This window comes from Xyrauchen texanus, chromosome 4, assembly GCF_025860055.1.
Source record: "Xyrauchen texanus isolate HMW12.3.18 chromosome 4, RBS_HiC_50CHRs, whole genome shotgun sequence".
Taxonomy (NCBI): domain Eukaryota; kingdom Metazoa; phylum Chordata; class Actinopteri; order Cypriniformes; family Catostomidae; genus Xyrauchen; species Xyrauchen texanus.
This window is the reverse complement of record NC_068279.1, coordinates 25622849-25648263: the sequence shown is the minus strand read 5'-3', so window position 1 is coordinate 25648263 and position 25415 is coordinate 25622849. Positions and strand designations below refer to the sequence as shown.

Below are 25415 nucleotides of genomic sequence, written 5' to 3'. Positions count from 1 at the left end.
TAATGCTTTTATTTCCGTTCTTAATCCGCTTGTAAAAGAAAACTGTGTTTTTTGTGAACAGAGGGAAACAACATTTCATTGTTTTGCACATTGTGGGAGGTTGAAGCCTCTGTTTGAATTGTTGAAAGGGATTTTTAATGATTTTGGTGAAATATTTAATATAAATGTGTTTATTTATGGTTTTAGGGATTCAAAAACAAAGAGAAAAATGGGGCGTTTGCTCAATTATATTATTGGTCAAGCAAAAATGTCTATTTATGCAAGTAGAAAACAGAAAATTGAACATGGAAATGAATGTAATGTAGTGAGTGTGTTTAAAGGGCTTGTAAAAGCGAGAATTAAGCATGATTTTTCCTTTTACTTACATATGAAAAATTTATGGGATTTTGAAAAGATCTGGACTTATGGAGATGTACTTTGTAAAGTTGAAAACAATGCTTTAATATTTTCCGATGAATTGAGGTGAACTAATGTGTAAAAGTTTCTGTGAATGATTACTGTATAGTAAAGTTTTTCTAAAAATCAAAAAAAAAATCTCTTCTCTCTCTTTCTCCCAAGACACTTGGAAAGTAACAGTATAGAAATCATCTCCAAGAGGGCATTTTCAGGACTTTTCTCTTTGCGTAAACTGTGAGTAAGACTTTATAATGTGTGAATGAAAGGTTCACTGTCAGTGTATTTGGCATTCATCTGAATCACTCATCATGTATAACTTCTCATCAATCCTTCCTTGATTTCTTCGTGAATACAGCACCTGCAAAACTGCTAATATAAATAAATCTATAATATATTATCTCTGACTGCATAATTATTAGCTTACCATCTGATGAAGCTTTCATCATCCACCCTTTAATCCATGTAAGAAGCACAAGATAGACGTAACAATCAGGATGCTGGATTAGGGTTGATAAAGGAAGAAAAGCTCCTTGATCAAAGAATGAATTTGAATGCATCCTAATGCTGTTCTTATGTTATTTATGCTTTGGTGTGTACCTGTGGATACTTAGGTATACTGTATATCAATGAGACTGTGAGTGTGTGTCTGCTTCTGTATACATACAACTGTTGATCAAACCAACATTGTACTAACATTAATCAGCCAACTGGGGTAAAATGGGACTTGGAGAGAAAGAGATAGATGGAGGGATTACTGGAGGTGGGAGAACAGCCCTGTTAGTCAGGTGGTTGGTACACAGACAGCAGATGGGCTCTATAGTCACACAACTTAAAACCACTTGAACATTAAGCTGCCATTTAAGGGATAGTTTTCCCAAAACTGAAAATGCTGTCATCATTTATTCATCTTCCATGTTGTTCCAACCCTGAATGACTTTGTTTCCTCTGTGGAACTCAAAAGACATCTTTTTTTCACACCACAAAAATGCATGGTGACTGAGGCTGTCATTCTGCCTACATTATTTTCTTTTGTGTTCCATGAAAGAAATAAAGTAATTTGGGTTTTTAACAACAGGAGGGTGAGTAGATTATGCCATACTTGTAAGTTTTGGGTGAACTATCAATTTAATGATTGTGATGAGGAGGAGGGCGTGGCCAGCCCGTGATGGTGCACACGCCGGTTTGAGAGAGAGATGCACTCTGCCGCATTGCATGTGTGTCTGTGTTTGTTTGTTTAAGTTAATTTATATCATTAAAGTTTATGTTGACTGTTCAGCCGGTTTCCGCCGCCTCCTTGCCCATCCTTTATCTGTTACAGTGGTGCCGAAACCTGGGAGGGAGGAGGGATGTGCTGTTGCGGAGTCCTCGCCACTGCCATCCACGGCCATCTGCCTGGGGACGGAGGGGTCGATGCCAGTCGGCGAGAGCCGGAGGAACCACGGCCGTCTGCTGAGTAGGGGAGGAGCGGTTCTGTCCGCCAGGGGCCGGAGGACTCGCTACCATATGTCGGGGGAGGAGCGAGCTGGCATCTGCCAGAGGGAGGAGGAGTGGTTGAGGACCGGGCGACAGCACGTCCGGGAGCCAGCGAGCAATTTCTTCTCTCTCTCTCTCCTCTCTATCTCGCTGTGTTTCCGCTTGCCCTTTCCCTCTCCCCATGCCTCCCCTCGTCTCTCCCCCAGGTTCACAGGAGGCAGGGTGGACCACCAGCTGACAGAATGGCCAGAAGGGCAGCATCTCCCCCCCTGAGATGTGAGGGAGAGTTAGTCAGACTGGTGGCACCGCGGCATGAATCAGGCAGGGGAGGATTTTGACGAGGAGGAGGCCGTGGCCAGGCTGTGATAGGCTGGCGCTGAATCAGCTGATCAGCAGGAGAGAGAGATAAAGAGGAGCTGGAGATGCCGGTTCGAGAGAGAGAGAGACGCACGTTGCTGCATTGCATGCGTGTCTGTGTTTGTTTATGTTTGTTTTAAGTTCATTTATTTCATTAAAGTTTATGTTGACTGTTCAGCTGGTTCCCTCCTCCTTGCCCATTGTTTATCTGTTACAATGATGCATTCTCTTGCTCTTTGTTTTTCTCTCTGTCTCTCTCTTGTTTCTGCAGTTTTTTGAGTCAGAATAAGATTTCGTCTCTCAAAGCAGGAATATTTAGTGACCTCAGCAGTCTGGAGTGGCTGTAAGTAGAAAAAATATACTCACAAACACATTCACACTCACTTGGTGATGAAATAGGATGATTTTCCATTGGGAGTTGTCAGGTCTCTCACCTTTTCTGTTTCTGTCTCTTTCTCCCTCTCTCTGTCTGTGTATTTGCTTTTTTTCTCTTTTTCAATCAAATATACTTGATGGATTGTTTTGTTCTCTGTGAGAATGGCTCTCATTCCAAAAAACATAGCTTCAGCATGTTCTCCTCATAAGCACTGGAGCTGCTGAGCACACATACATATATATATATATACATTGAATATATAGTGATTTGTTGTCCAGGTAGTCATTGTTTGATGTGTATTTGTTTGTCTTCCTGTGTATGTGTGTGTGTAGGATTCTGGATGAGAATCAAATATCATCTATGCGACAGAAGTATTTTGAAGGCCTGAGATCTTTATTTTTCCTGTAAGTGTATGATCTTTGAAATCACATTGATATTTGAAATAGAAGAATAGAAGAATAAATACAAGTTTTGGTATAGGGCTATGTGAGAAGGAAACAGATATAAAAGAATAAGTATGCCAAACAAAGTATTCAGCCGACTACTACTGTATATTTGAAATTGTTTCAATAGACTTATCTTAAAGCTTAACACAATTAAAACACAATGTGCATGTTTATGTCTTTTGCAGATCTTTGTTGAACAACTCTGTTGAACAGTTTCCTAAAACCTCTATATGCCTTGAGATGCCTCACCTCAACTGGCTGTGAGTTATAAACATAAAATATAAAGTATAAACATATAAAAAAGACACCGACATGTCCACTGAGTGTAGTACCAGTGCCAGCAGTACCTTAAGATGTGTTGGTTAAAAGTAATTGCAAAATGTTTTGAAAATGTCAATATGTTTTTAAATATTAAGAATCTGGATATATAATTATTGCTAATTTATATACATCACCTACTGCAGAACTACAAAGACAGTTGGAGGAGTATGTTTATTTTCACAGGGAAATGGAGGGGAATAGAATTTCATCTCTCTGGGCATTAAGTTTTAAAAACTGCTCCTCTCTCACCGTCTTGTGAGTATATCACACACACACACACACACACACACACACACACACACACACACACACACACACACCGTTAAACTGAATCATTTAAGGCCTGGACAGCTTAAAGACATAAGGAATTAATTAATAAAAATAATGACATAATGTTTTAGATATACATGTTGCTATGCATCATGGAGGCTGTGATGTTAGGGCTTTGATTTGATCTGTCAGTGACATTTGACTACATACAGTTTAAAAACCTTGTAGTTTTGTAATGTTTTAGCAATAAACAATTAATAAACATAAAATAAAGACAAAAGTTATTAATAAAATACTATAAAAAAAATAAGAAAAATGCCGGAATGGATAAAACGGTTGCAAATTTTTAAACTATGCTCTCTAAATCTACAACATAATGTCTAGGTTACTGTTGTAACCTCCGTCCCTGATGGAGGGAACGAGACACTGTGTTGAATGAAGTGACACTAGGGAACTTTCTTGAAGGCCTCAGTTACCTCTGAACTTGAGAAGGTCAATGAGATTTTGGCATACAGAATTTGCATGTCCCTCCCTCAGACATACGGGTATAAATGAAGGGAATCTGTTCATTCAGGTTTTGCACTGAGGAACCGAGAATAAGGTTCGGCCGTTACAGTGGCTGGGTTCAGCGTCGTGGCCGGGGGAACACAACGTCTCGTTCCCTCGATCAGGGAATGGAGGTTACAACAGTAACCTAGACGTTCCCCGTATGTTGCTCACTCGACGTTGTGTCGAATTAAGTGACACTAGGGGTCCCTATTCAGTCACGCCATGCACTGAACCGTGTACGTGAGCTGCTGACAGAAGTGCGGGCAGGCAGTTGCGTGCCAAAGCAACAGGTTGTGTCAGACTGCCCGTACCCTTCCCCAACGGCCCATAAAAATCGTCATCAACTTTTTAGGTTCCCGGCATCCTGAAGGGGGGGAACAAAGCGACGTGCCAAGAATGGGAGCAGGCCTCACCAGCCGCGCCTTTTCTCTCTCTATGTTTCTAGCATAGAGTTAAAGCGGCTGGGGCCATTTTAACGCTATGACACGCATCGGGGAAGGCGTTCTTTTCCAACTCTTATTCTTTCAGGGGTAAAAGACCCTGTGGAGGCCACCACCTGCCCAGGCTAGGGGGAGGTAAAATGTGGCAAAATATGTAACATGGGTTTTCAGGCCACATGTGGAAATGGCACGGTGGTAGATCCTACCTGCTGCGAGGGAGGAGTTGCTACAGACACGGTGACCGGGGGGTTAGCTGGTACTGCCCAAGGGAATTCCTCCGCTGAATTAGCTCACCAGAGGGCTAGGGAGGAAAGACATCCAGGCAGTGCGAGTTTAGTGGACTCTCTTGGACGAAAGAGTGCACGTGATCACCTCAGAGGAGGGGAAAGGCGCTATGTGCAAGCAGAACACCCGTTCAGATGTTCCGTGCCCCCGAGTTCTACATGCTCGGACCTGAGAGAACACAGGACGAGACTGACTCAACCCTGAGATTGTAAAATCTTGAAAAGGTATTGGGTGTTATCGGCTATATAAGCCTCCAGCCTCTCCTGCAGAAATGAGAGCACTGACCCGACTGCGCATCTCTGTGGGTCTTCACATCGGGAAGAACACCAATTTGTGAACAAGCGCCACTTCAGGGCGTAAAGTTGGCTGGTAGAGGGAGCTCTGGCTTGGTTGATCATGTCTACAACAGCAGGTGGTAGGCCTCTTAGATCTTCCGCATCCCATCCAGGAGCCAGGGAGGAGGTTCCAGAGGTCTGGCCGCAGATGCTAGAGGGTGCCCTGTCCCTGAGAAAGAAGGTCCGTCCTCAGGGGAATTTGCCAGGGAGGGGCTGTCGCAAAGAGCGTGAGATCCGAGAACCAAGTCAGTGTGGGCCAATAGGGGGCCACTAGAGTGCAATAGAGTGCCCATTGCACACCGCGCGCCGACACAGTTTGGAGGTGTCTGTGGTGACCAGAATGCGTCAGGCACCTGCTGTAGGGGGATTCCTGTCCGCAGAAAACAGAGGTCTGTCCTGGGGTCAAAAGTCTGGCGGCAGGTGGGGGATATGACCACACGATATGTGCCGCGGCACCATGTCCATCTCGGGACTTGAGTCTGAGGATGCCATATGCCCCAGGAGCCTCTGGAATTGTTTTAGAGGAACCGCTGTGCCTGGCTTGAATAAGATGAGGCATTTCAGAACCGCTCTGTTGGTGAGGCGTGCTGTCATTGAGACTGATTCTAACTCCATGCCGAGAAAAGAGATGCTCTGAACTGGGGCGAGCTTGCTCTTTTCCCAGTTGACCTGAAGCCCTAGATGGCTGAGGTGCCTGAGCACCTTGTACCTGTGGACGCACAGTGACTCTTGAGAGTGGGCTAGGATGAGCCAATCGTCGAGGTAATTGAGTATGCGGATGCCCACTTCCCTTAGCGGGGCACGGGCTGCCTCTGCGACCTTCGTGAAGATGCGAGGGGACAGGGACATGCTGAAGGGGAGGACCTTGTACTAATACGACTAGCCGACGAATACAAACCATAGGAAGGGTCGGTGTCGAGGCAAGATAGAGAAGTACGCATCTTTCAGGTCTATCACTGTGAACCAAACCTGATGCCGGATGCATGTTAGGATGTGTCTTTGTGTGAACATCCTAGAAACCCTTCTTCATCTCGGCTGCTCTTTGATTAAAAGGGTTGTGATCTCCGCACGTAGGGTGTTGGCATCTTCACCATGCACCGAGGTAAAGCAGACGCTGCCGAAAGGGGGCGGGGGCCTGGCAAACTGGATTGCGTAGCCGAGTCGGATGGTCCTGGCCAGCCAGCGCAACGGGTTGGGAAGTGAAAGCCATGTGTCCAAGCTCCGTGCGAGGGGAAGATCATTTTTGACATACCTTGTGAGGCTTCGCAGTGGTGGCGGAGCAGGTAGTGTCGAGTCAGGAGGCAAAAGTGTGTCCTGAGGCTTTGGTACTGACAGAAAATTCGAAGCACTTACCTTGCTCCACACTTCCGTCAGGGGGCGGGTTAGTGACTGAGGTGGAGGTCCTGTCCTCTAGGCATTCTCTAGACTCATCAGAGCCGGCAGCAGTCGTGGGTCCGGAGGCGAGGGGTCCACGTCCAGGGTACCTGGACTACCTGAGTGTGACACCGGGTTGCCGTGAGAATGGCATTTGCAGCCAGATGACCCAGGGAATAAGGGAATTCTCTTTTATCGAGAATGTGTGTTCCGCAGCCCGAAGGGGGTGCGGCAAAGGAAATAAGGATTGTCCTCCAGGCCCTCCTCCAGGGGATGGAGTGGTCTGTTTACCAGCTCAGGAGCAAACGTCTCGGTCCCTGGGTTGTCCGTCTCAGGAGCGTTTGGGAGCCTTCTGGGTCCTCGAAGACGTCAGAGATGGGGGGCATTCGATTCCTGTGGGGCGCGCGACGCTGGGGTTGAGAGCTGGGCCCAGGTTGAGGTGGAGCTGCCTGGTTTTTGGAAGCCACAGGGGGATGCCCTCGGCGAGCAGATGGAGCATGGCCCGCGCTGGAACGGCGGCGGGGCATGATGTGGGAAATTGCTTCCATCTGTTTCTTCACCGCCGAAAACTGCTGGGCAAAGTCGTTGACGGTGCCGCTGAATAGGCCGAGCTGGGAGATGGGGGCGTTGAGAAAGCGGGCTTTGTCTACCTCCTGCATCTCGACCAGGTTCAGCCACATGTGACTTTCCTGGACTACGAGGGTAGACATCGCCTGCCTGAGTGTCCGCGCTGTGACCTTCGTGGCCCGGAGGGCGAAGTTGGTCGCAGAGCACGGTTCCTGAAACGTTGGGGTCAGGACTACCCAAGTGCATATCTTTAAATGTCTTGGCCTGGTGAACTTTCAGGAGGGCCATGGCATGCAGAGTGGAGGCAGGCCTATCCGGTGGCGCTGTAGGCTTTGGCAGTCAGTGACGACGTCATCCTACAGGCCTTGGAGGGGAGCACCAGGCGATCCCGCCAGGTACTGGCGTTTTCTGGACTTAGGTGGATCGCAACTACTCTGTCCATCTGGGGGGACCTCCGAGTACCCATTGGCCACTCCGCCGTCGAGGGTAGTGAGAGCGGATGAGTAAGGAGGTCGGTTCCGGGCAGTGAAAAGTTCTCGCAGTGAGAACATGAACCGTCCACAAATGCTGCCTCAGAGTGATCGTGGCCCAGACACACAAGGCAGCGTCTATGACCATCAGGAGCAGAGAGAAATTGACCGCATCCAGAAAATACACAGGGGCATCTTTAAAGGGCATCTTTAAAAAAACGTGTCTTAAAAAGGACATTCAACACCTGCTGTGTGTGCTCTTTTAGAGAAATAAACTCTTTTAGGGAAATACTCTCTTTTAAAAGTTCTGTCGAAGCGCCCAGGGGCAAAGCTGCACTGCCATGTAGAGAAGGAGAAAGCTGCTGATATGCACCGTAGATCCAACAGCAAACACTCTACAGAGGTGAGTGGAACAGAAGTGATCTCAGCTCGCTGATTGCACAACTGCTTGGCTCCGAAGAAGAAATATGAATGAACAGATGCACGATTCCCTCCTATTATACCCGAATCTCCAGGGGAGGGACATGCAAATTCTGTCTGCCAAATTCTCTTTGGCCTTTTCTCAAGTTCAGAAGTAATCAAGGCCTTCAAGATAGTCCCCTAGTGTCTCTTCATTCGACACAACATTGAGTGAGTGACAGACTGGGAACAAAACATAAAACAAGTCTCCCTATTTATTTTCATCTTGCACAAAGACACAAAATAACATTTTCATTTTAACATTTACTCTCCCAGGTGAGTCTCATGCAAAGCATGCTTGGATCTAGAAATCCTCTGCCCAGTTTTAGTTTTAGGATTAATTGAAGCTGACAAGACACTTTTCGTAGTTGAATCAACTCATGTTCATTTAAATTCCCTTTGTTACATTATTATATATATATATATATATATATATATATATATATATATATATATATATATATATATAATATTTTTTTATTTTTTTAGTAATATGAACATGGGATGATTGAGTAAAAATTAAGAGAGTGAAAGTAAATTTTTGTGACCAGTTATTGCTAAGTTTATATTTTTAATATAAGTGTATATTTCATTTCAGATTTAAAAAAATAAATTAAAATAATTCTTCCAATAGATTGGTTAACAGGGTTGAATGGCTGAGCTTGACGAATGCAGTCAACATATTTGGAAAATGTATTCGTTTTCCTGCGGCATGCTGCAGAAAGCATCTAAATAATGTTACTTCTTGAGTGTGTCAAATGTAAAGAATGTTAACATTGTTTTCAATAGGGGGAAATCATTCAAACTGTGGGACACAGTCAAAAATAAATAGTTTGGCAATTACATTTAAATAATAAAATCCATTCAATATAATTAAAACTAGATTTACTACAATGCATTGAATGTCAATTTAACAGATTATGTCAAAACTTTGACATTGTTTTATGATTAAATTGGTAGTTGGATTCATAATAAGTTAATTTAATGTGAGAGGGTAAAAATAAAGTGTATCTAACATATCTAACAGGTCTCACTACAAAAACTACTACTACTAATAAAAACACATTGGTGGAAAGTGCCATATTTTAATGAAAGTTTAATCACACTAAAGTTTAGTCTGACAGTCTGATCTCTTTCAAATTGACGTAACATGAGATGTGTTACTGAATCTTACATTTGCTGTGTGTATATTATATACTCTGATCACTGATCCAGTTCAGTTCACTCTATTCCACAATTCAAAAGGCTGTTTCAGTTATCAGTACAGTCCACATTTTTTCAAATATATAAATATATTTCATCTCTCTGATCTGTCCAGAGCTTTTCAGGCTTAATATGTGACTTGCAGTGTATCTCTATGTACTCAAGTGTTAAGGGGAGGCTTTGAGGTAGTTATTGGTAGCATGGAGCTGATGCATAGTGCTTAAATGTGATCTTCATGCGGTCTGGAGATCCAGAGATAGAGAGAGGGCTGAATTACATATAGATTTATATTACTTCAATGTGAAGGATTTGGTGAATTGGGTTATATATTTGAAATGGTGTCATTTTATGTTTGTTTGTCTGGTTAAGAGCATTGAGGAGAAACCACATCACCACCATTGAAGATGGAACATTTGCAGATATGCATAAATTGATAGATCTGTGAGTAAACGCGCACACGCACACACACACAAATAAGCATTCCTTCTTTTTCTTTTTTACTATGCAGGACATTAGAGTACAAGAGTCTTTAGATTGTATTATTCATTATCATTTTCATTGCTCATTTCTTATAAACGTGTGTGTGTGTGTGTGTGTGTGTGTGTGTGTGTGTGTGTGTGTGTGTGTGCCAAAGAGATTGTGAGCTTCTAAGCAATTGTTCACTTAAACACCTGAACTAAAAAAGGAAGTTCTATTTACACTCATGTTGTTCCAAATCCACATTACTTTCTTTTGTTACAAAAAGATTTTTCAAATTTTTACACAGTTATTTTCCATACATAAACATGGAAAACCAGGCCCAAACAGGAATGAGATATAAAAGCTAAGGTGGAGGCTAATTTTCAGTGAATAAAGTCTTACATTTTAATCTATTCCTCAAGCTAACATATGGCTTCAAAAGACTTGGAATCGGCTTGGTCGACTAAAACAGGTCCACAGTTCTATTACACATGCCTACCTACCGTCTGTCTAGGGTCCATACACTACAGCTATTCCCATTCGTAACTGAGTGTGTCCGTTTAACTTGGTCGTCTGTATGTGTGTGTGTGTGTGTGTGTGTGTGTGTGTGTGTGTGTGTGTGTGTGTGTGTGTGTGTGAGCATGTAGTCTCCATAAGGATGGTAAAACCCAAAATTTGTGACGTTGTGGGGACAATTTGTCGGTCCCCATGAGGAAAACAGCTTATAAATCCTACTAAATTATGTTTTTTGAAAATATAAAAATGCAGAAAGTTTTCTGTGAGGGTTAGGTTTAGGGATAGAATATAAAGTTTGTACAGAATAAAAACCTCCTGTCTATGGAAAGTCCCCATAAAACATGGAAACCCAATGTGTGTGTGTGTGACACTGAGGGAAAGTGAGCTTACCTCGCTCCAGGACACCTGACCAGCTCTGTTGTGTGCTGGGGGTCGTGTTTTCCAAGAGATACTGGACCGGCTCAGTCTTTGTTAATCTTGGTTGTTCAGAGAAAAGGATTTCAAAAAGGTACACAGTCCAAAACACGAAAACAATGACGTGACATGAAGTTAAACATCCACTTGGCGTGTTCAACCATCAAACATGTCCGAACTTCCCGCGTCTCTTCCCAAGGTTGGCTTCCTTTCTCTCGGGCATTCTCTCTCTCTATGCGAACACTCTCTTGGTCAGGCCTTCATCGATGGGGGAGAGCCAGGTACCTCTGACACAACCCCTTTTACCTGTATCTGGGCAGTAAGCTTCACACTGTCCCCCAGTGTATGGGATGTGTAAAATGGAAGTGTGGTGTCTGAACTGTTGTGTACCTTATCTGCAACAATAGCACATACATTGTACAAAATACTTTTATGTTAATATTATAATGCTAGACAGCCCCTGGTCGTTATAATGTATGCTTTTGTTATATGGAAACGAGCAGTGTGAGCTGTCTTCAGAACATCTCCTTTTCGAGTTCCTCTAAAAAAGGAAAGTCATAGAGGTTTGGAACAAACTATTTCTTTAAGCAAATCTCAACTGCAATATGACACATATAAGGAGGAGAGAAAGGCCTATAGAGAGACACCTGCAGTGTGTCAATACTCTCAGCATAATGAGCATACATTTCGGAACAGAGCTAGTAAAGCTGCTTCTATTTGAAGATATTTTTTATAATTTATTTCATTACTGATTATGGTGAAAAATGAGCTGCTGAATTTGGTGTGATTTGTTTACAGAGATGTGTCTGTGAACCAGATTAAAGACCTGCCTCCATCTCTGTTCCAGAGCCTGCAGAACCTTAAACAGCTGTGAGACTGACTTTATATTGATGTCGCAAATTGTGTTTGCTAAACATCTGCTCTTGTTCCAAGCTCCAAGTTTTTACAAACTCCTTCAGTAGATCTGTTGTACCTCATTGTTTTTCACTTGTCTTTGTTCTGATCTGCCCAGTGACTCATTGATTGCTTGAAAGTCTCTTAAGATGATGTGACAAGATGTATTAATCATTGAAACTATTCTTGACTTTATCAATAGCTATTTTGCTGTGTGTGTCTGTGTGTTGTTTCAGAAATATCTCCAACAATCCTCTCACACACATATACAGCAATCAATTTGACAGTTTGGTGAATCTACAGTCACTGTGAGTAAACAACACATTTCTTTCTTTATTTTTACACAAGATTAGTAACATTATTGATAAAAGCCCACAGAGATTATGTGTATTAGGACATACCTTGTATTTATTCATGTTTTTAAAATGTATGCAGTAATCTAGAAAATATATACCACCAAATTTGAAAGACCTTCTCGTCCTGTACCCGACTGCCAGTCTTAGAATGGGATCGACCTCAGACTGTTAATTAGGGAATTATTGTCAAGATACTGCCAAGATCTAAAGTCAGTTTGATTGGGCTCTTTAGAACAGGAAGTAATTTGTGGTTACACACATACATTGTATTTTTAAAATGGTGATGTTTCTGTTTGTCAGGGTAAAGTGTGGAGAATGGGTGGAATTTAAGCTAACATGTGTCTGTTTTGTGGAAATGATGCAGGTTTCTTTCAAAACTATCTATCTAACTATCTACTATCCCACAAACAAACCTTAATGATAACCTTACACCTAACCCTAAAACAAATTTACTAGAGATTGTGAGGTTCTGTCAGTGAATGCCCCTTATGTTTTCCATATTATGTCTTAGAGTGAAGCTCACGGTGTCCGCTTTACACTTCTGGTTCGCGCACTACACAAGCAGGACACATTTCTGGGTGAACATCCTATGTTCCTGGAAATACATTTTTGTCAACCTATTACAACTATTATTATTTCTCAAATGTGGCTCTTTCATAGATCAGGACTTACTGGAGTTCTAAGTTATCCTTAATTTTTCAACTTTGTCTATAATATTTCTCCTAAAATTCCTTGGGTGTGTAAAAACATAAAAGCAAATGAAAAACAAATTGTTGATATACAGCAAGAGTATAAAGCTATACAATTAATGTAGATAGCATAGCCCAGATAATTTTGCCTTGGAAGAATTTGATGAGAATATGGCATTGTTGGGATCTCTTCTGAAACTTTACATGTGAAAAATTACAAGGGTCTTGAAAAATCTGAGAAGCAGGAGTTTAAGCAAAAGGTGCCATTTGGTGTACATGTAATATCATTGCTGTATCGGAGCAATAGCTATACTTTTGTATATCTATGGATAATCCTATCCCTAAATCTAACACTGACCATACCCCTAAAAGTAAAGGTCAATGATTGGTTCATATGAAAGGCTATTGATCCAGGAACAGCTTTTTTTTTTATGATGCAAACCGTGTAACCTCTGTTCCCTGAGATTCAATTCACTCATCATTGCTGTACTATGGGGAGTCCTTCTTAGATAACCTCATTGAAACCTTTATTCAATCATGGCAGTCCTGTGATTGGCAATGGTGTCTGAGCCCTGCCCCTTTGGGTGCAGTTGGCCTATATAAGTGGGTGCTCAGTAACCATTTCTTTAGAATTTTCTAAAGGGGACTAGGAGATAGTCACTTGTATTATGAATGAAGTAGTAGTGCGGCCAGCTTCGCAATGTCTCATTCTCTTCATCTCAGGGAACTGAGGTTACATGTGTAGCCGGAGATGATCCCTTTCAAGTCAGTTCACTCGACATTGCTGTAAGCACTATGAAGAACAATATTCCATCATGCCGCACTACATGACATTACACTCCCAGAGTTATAACACTAAATAGACATATTTAGGAGTCACAGGCCACAGGCCGATGACTTATAAGTCATATTAAAGTGTATATGAATTGTCCCATGTGGCAGATGCCAGATGGAAACTAATGTAGAATGGGATCTGTATGAACCATATAGAAATACACAGTATGGATTATCAAACCTGTCACAATTAGCTTGGGAAAGTAAGTTTTATTTCTTATGGGAGTGCTTATGACTTAAAAATCCAGTACTGGAGAGGTCTCATGTGTAACAGACCTAATAGTATGATGGCGGACGCTGCCACCATAAAACCCAGTTTTCTCTGAAATTACTTTAGTGACAGTGTTTTCCCCAGTTTGAACTGAGGCAGACACCGAAGAATGGTCTTTACGTGCTCATTCGCGAGGTGCGTGTGCATGCTCACGGAGTTGTGAAGAATCCTTAAAAAGGAGATTTGCTGGCTGGGGAAAAGTTTGCTTTTCGCCCAGTTGACATTCAGACCCTATTTTTCAGATGGCAAAGCAGCAAAGCAGAAGTCTCTGTGTGTTCACTCAGTAGTGCCTCTGATTGGGCTAGTAATATCCAATCATCAAGGTAATAAAAAAAACACACACACACACACACCATTAATTTTCAATGGGACGAGCGGCGCATCGATACATTTCGTGAACGTGTAGGGAGACAGACCCGTCCTTCAGATCTATTGACACAAACCAATCCTGAGGATGAATGTGCAATAAGATCAGTTACTGTGTTAACATTTTAACCCTCTGGGGTCTGAGGGTATTTTGGGCCCTGGAGAAGTTTTGACATGCCTTGACATTTGTGCTTTTTTCAGTTGCTTAAAAACAAATTAATGGCTAAAGTCTGATTACACTGTATTCAGCACAAACTGGGCTACAATAATATGTGAGCAACATGCATGTACAGGTTTGTATGTTTGAGAAAATAATGTTTATGCATGGTTTTTGATCGCTGAAATAAGGTCATATAATATAACAGATAAACATTTGTCCACAAGACTTTTGAGAACTGGATCTTGTAGCCTAGAGTTTTTGCTACAAAATGATGTGAAAACCATCCTGATAACTCATTCATACAAAACAATATAGTAATGTAACTTTTGTAAGACACTTTTAGTGTTGATAGGTAATATGCTAGGAGGCATGAACTATCTTGAATATGGATGTATTTCACACCTGAGGATACAAAGACCCCTCCCCTGGGCCTATCAATGATGGATAGAGAATGAATGTGAGGAGACTTAATGATCAAAATCAAGTTTTAAGTTAAAAGAAGTTATCTGACTATACATTTTTTTTACATTAAGACTTTACTTAATTTACCATTTAAAAGAAGTCTCTTCTGCTCACCAAGACTGGATTATTTGATCCAAAATACAGTAAAAACATTGATATTGTGAACTCTTTTTACAATTTAAAAGAACAGTTTTCTATTTGAATATATTGTCAAATGTAATTTGTGATCAAAGCTAAATTTTCAGCATCATTACTGCAGTCTTCAGTGTCACATGATCCTTCAGAAATCATTATAAGATGGTGATTTTCTAATATGGGCATATTTAAAGTGTATTTTACTCATTTAACCTGAACACATATTTGCAAGCACAAGCTTTGTTGATGATAATGAGGCATTTTAAACACTAGATAAAATATAATCTAAACATTCATATTATTTTTATATCATATTACATATCATATTTATATCATACATCATTCAATTTAAATGCCTGCTTTAGCCTAAACAGCATTTAAATTTAATTAAAACTTGCTTATTAGGACATGTTTAAAATGTCAATACTCTGAATCCTGTCTGGCAAGTCTGGAAACAGTCCCACTAGTGAAATATGAACATATTTATATAAAATAGGATGTCAACTAATGAAAACTAATTGACTTACTCATCTGAAATTGTATCCTTGGCTGGATCAAATCTCTCTTCAAAATACAAACGTTCATCAGAGTCCTGCTCTTCTTCTGAGGAAAATGTTAAATCTTCAATAATATCCTGGAGCTTTCTCGTCTGTGTATTGTTGCAAGCGCGCAGAAAAATGAATGAAATGTGTTTAAATCAAACCTCACATTTGCCAGTGTATCATGGCAAACATGCAGAAAAATTAATGAAAAGTGTTTACAACCTCATAGTCGGGGGCGTGTACATTTGCTTTGATCGTCTCAGCACATTAGCGTATGAATGGCGCGCTCTGCTGGTGGGTGGGATCACATTACAGATAATGAGATGGACCGGTAAAAACTGTACATCGCTTTATTTCAAACAGATTGCATTGCAGGAAAATATTTGTTTTAAATTTGAATTATTTTATTTAAAAGTACACATTTTAAGCTTTCTTTAGACATATGTTTCATGTTTGTGTGAAAAGTATTCGTGGGGTTTAAGTTCATTTTAGTGACGTGTTTCTGAAATATGCTCGTGAACACAGACTGCTGAAAGCTCACCCTTTTTATTTTATTTATTTTACAAAAGCACAAGATTTTGTTGTTATTGTGAGTGTACACAAATAAAAGTAGACCCTTTATAGTCTCTAATGATGTCTTACACTTATCTGTATACTCAAAAATGATGGAGTATTTTAAGTTGTTTCTGCTGTAATGACGAAAATATCCAGCAGGACGCGCCGGCGCGTCTGTCGACCCCAGAGGGATAAATGGGCGCTTCACGAGCACGCGATTCAAGTGTCTCTTATCTAGAATGGCCCGAAGGCTGCTGTCTTTCTTCGGAACGAGAAAATATTTGTCTTCGTTTGAGTAATACACACAGAAGTAAAATTTTTAACAATGTCACGTTCCTGATAATCAGTGGGGAGAAACATATTGTGCCTTGAATTGAGCCTTCCTCAGCTCTGGGCCATGAATAACAGCAAGCTCTGGGCTCCTCTTAACGGGGCTGGGCATGTTAGTAACGTTATTGCTGCACCGTGGGGTTTTTTTGTTGGAGTGTTTTTCATGCTGACACAACTGGTGCTTACGCTTGGGCCACAGTATACGTGGCTTCACTGATGGCTCAGTAGTAGCTTTCGGCTGTGCTGGGGCAGCGGGAGATGGACTCTTTTCTGGGTGCGGACCGGAATTAGATTGGGAGTGTGCCAGGAAAGGGGAAGTGCAACTTCTCTTTGGCAGAATGTGTTTCATGGCTTGAGACTGCTTTTGCGCCATGATGAAGCACCCCGAAAAGAAGATCATCGGATCATCGAGGAGGTTGGCTTTCTTTGCGTCACGCATCTCCATGAAGTTGCTCATCGATTTGCCGATGGCCTGATCTGTAGCTTTTGTGGCCCGCAGTACCATATCTGTAGCGGTGCAAAGCTCTTTGAACAGCTCTGCATTGTTCATTCATTTGTTTAAGGAGCTTGGCTTGAAAAACCAGGAGCAACAACATGCTGTGGAGTGCTGAACCAGCTTGGCCCACTGCTGTATAAGCTTTTCCGGCCAGTGTGGATGTCAGTTTGGAGGGGTGGGCCGGGCGGAATTTCCATCCCATGGCAGTATTATGGCAGAGGTGAGCTATAACCACCTGTTCCACTGGGGGAAGCTTTGATTAGCTTTTTCATTGATGTGGTCCACTTTAGTAAGGACAACAGCACCTCCAACTTGAATGTGCGAAGAGTATGGCACATATCAGGTCTTTGTGAGCTCTGCATAGACCTCAGGGAAGAATGGTGTGCTCCTCCAGACCACGTTTTGTTGATGCCTGCCAGTTTGCAAAAACCATTCATCCAGGTGAGACTTTTCTGGCTCTTCTGGTGGAGACCACTCAAGACCGAGCTCTTTAACTGCTCTCCTGAGAATGCAAAGAACCTCCTTGTCCGTGGCGTGTGCATGTCCTTAACACTCGCTGGGGGACATCAACAACATCCTCTGTGAAACACTCACCTGAAGCTGCGAGTGACACAGCATTATCCCCATTGTCAGATCAGCCAAATGTAATGAGGCCAATATAGGTCCGGAGTTCATCATGTGCATATTACACAGGCGATGACGTTAGCTCGGAAGTTCGGGGGGCTCACAGGGCTTGTGCTGGCATGAGATCCTCCTCTAATTCTTCCAGCTCAACCTCACAGGCACCTTCTCATGTGGTCCTTTGGGACTTAACACATAAGAGGCAGGTGGGAGGGCACGAGAGGCTGGATCTTCCCTCATAACGAGGTCGATCCTAGAGGGCAATGTCTCGAGATTCATGCCCTCACAGTGAGGGCAGTCTGTCTCAATGAGTGCTGCTTGTGCTTGGGCGTGGCGCAGGTAGTGAACAAAGCTCTTGTGCTCATCAGATGGCAGGATGTGCCATTCGCATAAGAAACACTTGCAGAAGGACATCTTTAAAAAGATGTGTATCATGCAAGCAGCTCTTTAGTTTATTGTATATATAAAAGGATACAGTAACTCCAGACAGAGCACTGTGTGAAGCAGGTAGAAGTTTTGCTGAAGCGAAGATCCCATTTTCAGAGAGCGTCTTCGATGGCGATGTGGAGAACTCATCACCGGAACACACACAGGAGTGGAAAGCCTCTTGGTGCAGGCACTGAGCACTGGCGATGAGTCATAATGTTCGTGTTTTGCTTAGAATTTCCATCCGCTGTAAGTGTATATCGACGGTGAAGCAGCAGGGTTCCAAGATGAAGACAAAGTTCATAGATCTTGAAGAATTAAAATTCTGAAGAAATGGTGACTGAGCACCCGCTTATATTGGCCAACTGCGCACCCAAACTGGCAGTGCTCAAACACCATTGCCAATCACAGGAGTGATGTGATTGAATAAGGGTTTCAACAAGGTAATCTAAGAAGGACTCCCCATAGTGCTTACAGCAATGTCGAGGGAACTGAATTGAAATGTAACTACTAACCTCCACCAGAGAGACAACTGAGTAGAGGTCATAAAATCCAAAATGCAAATGTTCATAAAGCTTCAATTATTGACTTCAGACATATCTCAGAGTAACGGTGAGCATATTGTTGCAGTCCACAGATTTACCAGAGCAGTTCAGAGAAAACTATGTTCAATTGCAGTATCCACAAATATTTTTGTTCATAGGTCTGCCAATGTGTATGCTGTTTTTTTTTTTAATATATTTTACTTGGCTAATAAGGTTGGTAATTATTCAGCTGGATTTACATGACTCTACTTTTATGGCTTTTAAAACTTTCAAGTGCCCTAGATGAAAAACACATGATGAGGGTAAAATCTAACTAAAAATTGATCTTGCTCTTTCTACTCTGTGTGCAGGAGTATGGAAGAGGTGGAGATTCCCAACATCAGCATCAGGATTTTCCGGCCCTTGACCAACCTCACTCACATGTGAGCATGCTAAAATTTTGTAATGATGATTGTGGAGGGGAAGGTGTGTTTGAGCACCCATCTGGAGAGAAATCTGTAAGTAGAGATGAATTGCAACTAATTTCCGTTTCGGTGTTCGCAGTGAGAGACGAGGGAGATAAAAGATGACCCCATCCACAGAGAGAGAGGAGAGATCAGGAGTTACACACCTGAGATTGTGTTTCTATTTTTTAGAGTGTTGTGCTGAAAAGCTGGACTGTCTTACCTTTTATGCTGCAAAGCAGACTTTTGGTTTTGAGTGTGAAGCTGAAAAGTGATTTCTATTATTATCATGTGGCCTGTGGAAACTGACTCCCGCTTCCTCCTTGTCCATCGCATAACGAACTTTGTCACACTGGTGTTCAACTCTCTCTCCTCTCTCTGTGGATTGGGTCGTCTTTTATCTCCCCTGTCTCTCACTGCAAACACAGAAACTGTAATTAGTAGCAATTCATCTCAGGTGGAACTCCTTACCGCTTTCTCTCTTTCCAGATGGGTGCTCAACCACGCCCTAACCTCCACAATGATCTTGACAGACTAATATATGCTGCTGAAAAGACCATCTTAGTTGATGACCAGAATATTTTGTATTTGCATGGTAATCCACAGCATGGGATACTGGTGTTCTGGTCTCTTGACTAGCTTAACCAGCAAAACTTCCTAGGACAACCCACATTATAAAGAACAAGCTGGTCGACCAGCTTCACCAGCTACATTTTGCTGGTGAATGACATAACTATGCTGGTCTACCAGCTAGACCAGCATCAAACCAGCACTAACCAGCATAAACCAGCCTGGACATTTATGTTAAACTAAGCTGGTCTTTTCAATGGAATTCTGTCACCTGTCAATTTACTGTGTAGTTAAAAACTACCCTGATCTGAACTGTCATTTTTGCACAATTGTTAATGTGATACTGCAGATGGTAAAACAAGCTGACACATAAATGTTTTAGTACAATTTCCCAAGGCAGACTGAAGATGGGTACATTGAGTTATATTTGGAAAAAAAAATATTTTTTTCTTTTATTTTATATGTTGTATTTTCCTGTACTCTGTGGAATGTTATCAGTATGTTCTACACCTTCAAATCCACTCTTAAATTCTTTGTCTTAAACCATAGTCCCTCATGAGTCCAAGACAAACACAAAAAAAACATCCAGTAAGTCAAAGAGCCTGCCCTATGAGAGAGTTGGAGGCAAAGAGAGGCATAAAGGTCATTATTGTGGAACGTAGGGTGGATGAATGCTGCCAGTTGGAGGATGAATAATTAGTGCATTTGAAAAGTCAAACCAGGTAAATAGAGCTCAACCTGAACTCCTGTTTCTTCACAGGATACAAAATTATAGTGCCTCTCCCTGCTTGAGAGTTATCTTTATCCTTTCTCCCATCATATTTAATATCTCAGGAACAGATGTGCTCGCCTCCAGGGAAATGAAAATAAAATAAAAAAAGCAGTATATGAGTATAGGCCTTCAGAGAAATTTTTAAATGTAATGCCTTCAATTCTGTATGTGAAATGAGTTCCTTTCACACTGCCAAGAACAAAAGAACTGCTGTGTGCAGAGGAGATTTGCGGAAGTGAAGTTTTCAGAAGGTTGAAACTCTGGCCGATCCTTTCTGCACTTTGATGGTCATGATTCATTGTTGTCTGCCCTGTGTTTTGCCTCTGTCATCTGTTCCCCATGGACTACACTTCCTATCATCCCCTGCTCTGATCCCTCCAGCTGTTCCCCATTGTTCCTCACCTGTGTTTAATTTTCTCATTAGTCTTTGTGTATATAATGCCCTGATTTCTGTTCAGTTTTGGTCAGTTGTTGAATGTGTTTAGACCTACCGTGTTTTGCCCGTGCCCTTCGTGGATGGTTTCCTCCTGTTTATGTTATTGTTTCCCATCGTGGATGTTTCATTTGCTCCTGTGTCTGCCCGTTATTTGTATTTGTTTATCATTTCATTAAAAATCCTTAGCCTCAGCTCTCTTGACTTCCTTCAATTGTTACAGAACACATTGGATCCATTGACCACAATTGGATCCATTGACCACAAATGGATCTAGTGGCATACTTCGCCCAACTAAGCCAGGCGTTCTCCTATTTCTTCTCCACCGTCGCCGTCCACACTGGTTTTGATAACACAACCTTAAAGACCATGTCCCGGACTTCTGCACTACCAATACGCCAGTGGGGGAAATTGTCGGAGACAGGAGATTGCACATGGAAGGAGTATGCGAGGCTGGTTGTAGAGACACTCGCAGCAAAATAACCACCTCTCTCAATCTCTGTTTTGGCTTCTGAGTCTTCCAAGCCTGAGTCTGCTCCGCACCCTGTCACAGCCACACCAAAGTCAGCTCCATGCCATGTCATGCCTCAGCCTGCTCCATGCAATGTCTCACCTCAGCCTGCCACGACCAACGAGCTAGAAGCCTCCACTATCCCAGAACCAGCGTTGCCAGCCTCGGCCGTCTCAGAGCCAGCCTCGTCCGTCCCAGAGCCAGCGTTGCCAGCCTCTGCCGTCCGGAAGAGGAGGAAAAGAAGAAAGGCTTCTGTTCTCCAGTCTCTGCTTGTACAGTCTTCCACAGCTCTGCCCTCAGTGCCTTCCACGGCTCCATCTGCAGTGCCTTCCACGGCTCCACCCTCCACGGCTCCATCTTCAGAGCCCTCCACGGCTCCATCTCCAGAGTCTTCCACGGCTCCACCTTCCACGGCTCTGTCCCCAGAGACTATTCCTCCAGCGGCTCCCCCTTTCATGGCTCCGTCCCCAGAGACTCTTCCTCCAGCAACTCCACCCGCTCCCCCAGAGACTCTTCCTCCAGCGGCACCGCCCGCTCCCCCAGAGACTCTTCCTCCAGCGGCTCCGCCCGCTCACTCAGAGACTCTTCCTCCAGCGGCTCCGCCAGCTCACTCAGAGACTCTTCCTCCAGCGGCTCCGCCCGCTCCCCCAGAGACTCTTCCTCCAGCGGCTCCGCCCGCTCCCCCAGAGACTCCGCCTCCAGTGGTTCTGCCATCTGATCCAGTCCCTGTCCTGTGGCTGCCTCCCTGGCCTCCTGATCCTGTCTCAGCCCTGTTGCTGACAACCAGGCATCAAGATCCAGTGCTGACTCTGAGGTGGTTTTCTGGGTCTCCTAGTCGTCCGCCTGATCTGCTCTTGTCTTCCGGGTCTCCTGGCAGCCCGTCTGATCTCCTCTGGTCTTCTGTGTCTCCTGGCCGTCCACCTGATCAGCTCTGCTCTCCTGGCCATCCGCCTGACCTGCTCTGGTCACCTTGGTCTCCTGGTCTCCTGGCCATCCGCCTGACATGCTCTGGTCTCCCTGGTCCTGTGGCTGTCCACCTGATCTGGTCTTGTCTCCTTGGTCTCCTGGCCATCTGCCGGATCTGCTCAGGTTTCTTTGGTCTTCTGGCAGTCTACCGGACCTGCTCCGGTCTCCTGGCCATCTGTCAGACCTGCTCTGGTCTCCTGGCCATCTGTCAGACCTGCTCTGGTCTCCTGGCCATCTGCATTACCTGCTCTGGTCTCCTGGCCATCCGCATGACCTGCTCTGGTCTCCTGGCCATCCGCCTGACCTGCTCTGGTCTCCCTTGTCTCATGGCTGTCCACCTGATCTGCTCTGGTCTCCTGGGCCTCCTGGCCATCTGCTCCAGTCTCCCTGGTCTCTGGCTCCATCTGGACCCTGCCTCCCTGTCTTTGTCCTGTTCCCCTCATCCCCTTGCCTCTAGTGCCCCCTTGAACTGCCTGTTTTCCCTTTTTTCCCCACACCCCATGGACAATTGTTTGTTTTTTGTCTCATCTAGAATCCGCTCCTTAGAGGGGGGTTATGTCACGATTCACTATTGTCTGCCCTGTGTTTTGTCTCTGTCATCTGTTCCCCATGACTACACTTCCCATCATCCCCTGCTCTGATCACCTCCAGCTGTTCCCCATTGTTCCTCACCTGTGTTTCTTTCTTATTAGACTCATTTAGAATGCCCTGATTTCTGTTCAGTCTTGGTCAGTTGTTGAATGTGTTTAGACCTACCGTGTTTTGCCCGTGCCCTTCAGATGTTTTCTCATGTTTATGTTATTGTTTCCCATCATGGATGTTTGATTTGTTCCTGTGTCTACCCGTTGTTTGTATTTGTTTATAATTTTATTAAAATCCTTAGCTGCTTCTAGATCCAGCTCTCTTCAATCGTTACAGTTACATTGCATATATCAGCTGCACTAAAGATTCACTTTTGATCAAACACAGGCTCGTTCTCTAGCAGATTGTGACCGTAATAGGCAGGCACATCTACATTTTACAAACTCGTTAAAGAGGTTGATCTGGCAGAAGTAAATGTGAATGGAACAGGAGAAATGCAGTTTGTGTGTGGGGGATAGTGAAGGGCTCACTTTTTTAAGACCGCTTGACCAGTATTTTTCAGCTGTTGGGTCACAAGTCTGTTCTGATTGCGGACAGCAGTGGGTTGAGGATACCAGAGAAAAAACAATGCTAAATACCAAAAATAGAATGCAACCAACCATTTCATTGTGCATAGTTAGGAAACTAAGTCAATAGGCTTATCAACTTTTAAAAGGGAAGAGAAAATTCTTATATCTTTTGCTGTTGAGGCCAAAGGTTGAGCCTCCAGTCAGACTCACAAATTGGTGCAAATTCATATTTAATTGGTGGAAGCTAGGGATGTACATGGTACAATTTTTAACATTTGATTAACAGCGAGGTTTCTCAAACGGTGTCAGAGTCAGGACGTGGGAATAAATAATGTTTATTGCAATGGAATTTCCTCAAACATTACTCTAAATATCAGCAAAAATATAGTGCACAGTGAGCTATGTGCTTAAATAGCACAATACACTGATTTTCAAGTGATATAATCTCTTGAAACCTCATCAAACAAAAAGAATCTTAGAATTTTAAGCTTGTATTTTGGTGTTTCTGACTGGGCAGGTTCACATTTCCATAAGGCAGCACAGCTTCTTCGAAGTGCTTTGATTTTGAAATGGTTTATAATCAAATGGCATTGAACTTGTCTAATTATTGTATGTAAATGTGCACAACATAGCAAAAGGGAAAGTGCAACAGTCATAGACATCCATCTAGTGCATGTTGTCAGTTGAAAAACAGCTCAGATGCATTAAAAGCATGTTTGAACAGCCCCTAACACACCCTATACTTGATTGACACCTAAGCCCAGCAGGAAAACCAGAACTCAGGTCGGGTTGAAGAACTTTATTGCACATGTAGAATAACCGAATAGTGAATTTTGGTATTCGAATAGTGGCAAATCAAATGGTTAACCAAACTATCTGTGAACATCCCTAATAGAAGCTAGTAAAATTCAGTAGATGCCAACATGGGCAGATTGTGAAACATGCTGTCATCCTTGAAATCCATGGAAAAAGCTATGCAAGATAAGAAAACATGATCCAGAAAAATTAACAATGGGTTGAAATGATAAATATGATTTTTTTGCCAACCAAAATATGTTTTGTAGAGAGAATTATTGGATGCTGAGAGCATGAAACCATCAAAATTCAAGAGACATTGAGAAACCAGACTATACCGTTAAAATGCACACAAACTATAAAAACAAGTCTGTTGACTTTTTGTCTGTTGGGCCTGAAGTGTCTTCATGGATAGTTGTGTACCAACAGTATGTTGCTGTGGTGGGTCTGTCTGGCAGGCAACATCCCTCATTACAGTTATCTGTACAGATGTGCTGGCCTGTGCAACAAAACATTCAAATTTTAGTCCAATATCTCTTATCTGTAGTAACTTAAACAGTTTTTTGCGCAAAGTGCAAACAAGCATATTCAGAAAGCCAAATTGCAAACATTAAAAAAGACTTGCAAATCTGAAGTTGGGTCATGGAGAGTTGGTATCGATCCATCCTTGATCCTTAGCTTGGAAGCAAATACAGCCTTGTGTTGACCCTCTTTGATTAAGCAGATTGAAATGGTTTGCACTAACATATAGGGATTATCCTATTGTTGTGGGCACATTGCCATCAAATATAAAAGTAATCCACTGGGTCTTTATTTGCTCAGATTCTTGGAGTACATGAAGACTTTTGTGTTCATTCTTGCAGCCAACAACAGAACATTTGTCATGTGTACCTCATAGCTGGGACATTCTTGAGTTAGCACAAGCGGCTCTAGCGAAGAGATAAATATGGCGGACTGTACGCTGCTCACTCAGGATTTAAATCTAAGCTACTCGGGAGGATCTCTTCACCAGCCATGGGTGGTACCTTTCCCCTTTTGATGTCATAAGGGGCTGCAAACCTGAACAGCTTGTTAGGAGACGCTGATTTGTATTGATGGGGAAAGGAAAGAAATGAGGGGATGGTCTTTTACCATATTTTGTGATTGTCTGCACACACTGGGGACACATAATTATGTTCAAACAAATTGAAAAAGTGGATTTTGCTTTAACAAATTCTACCTAATAATGTTTAGAATTAAATATATAAATAAATTGTTTGATTTTAATAACATTTTGTTTACTTGATAACAACTGTGATTCTGTGTTGGAACATAAAGTATTATAATGTCCAATGGACAATATGGGTATTGAAGTAAAATAATTACTGCATTAGCAGTATGTT

The 25415-nt window shown here is 42.7% G+C and overlaps 1 protein-coding gene across 1 annotated transcript in view; it reads left to right on the top strand.

The window, feature by feature from the left end:
- LOC127640548 (relaxin receptor 2-like) overlaps positions 1-25415 on the top strand; it is an 88432-nt gene that overhangs the window by 55223 nt on the left and 7794 nt on the right. Inside the window, exons 6-14 of the mRNA XM_052123173.1 lie at positions 559-630; positions 2498-2569; positions 2935-3006; positions 3234-3308; positions 3553-3624; positions 9691-9762; positions 11509-11580; positions 11841-11912; positions 18743-18814. Of these exons, the coding sequence (XP_051979133.1) occupies positions 559-630; positions 2498-2569; positions 2935-3006; positions 3234-3308; positions 3553-3624; positions 9691-9762; positions 11509-11580; positions 11841-11912; positions 18743-18814 (651 nt within the window). The remainder of the gene's footprint in view (positions 1-558; positions 631-2497; positions 2570-2934; positions 3007-3233; positions 3309-3552; positions 3625-9690; positions 9763-11508; positions 11581-11840; positions 11913-18742; positions 18815-25415) is intronic.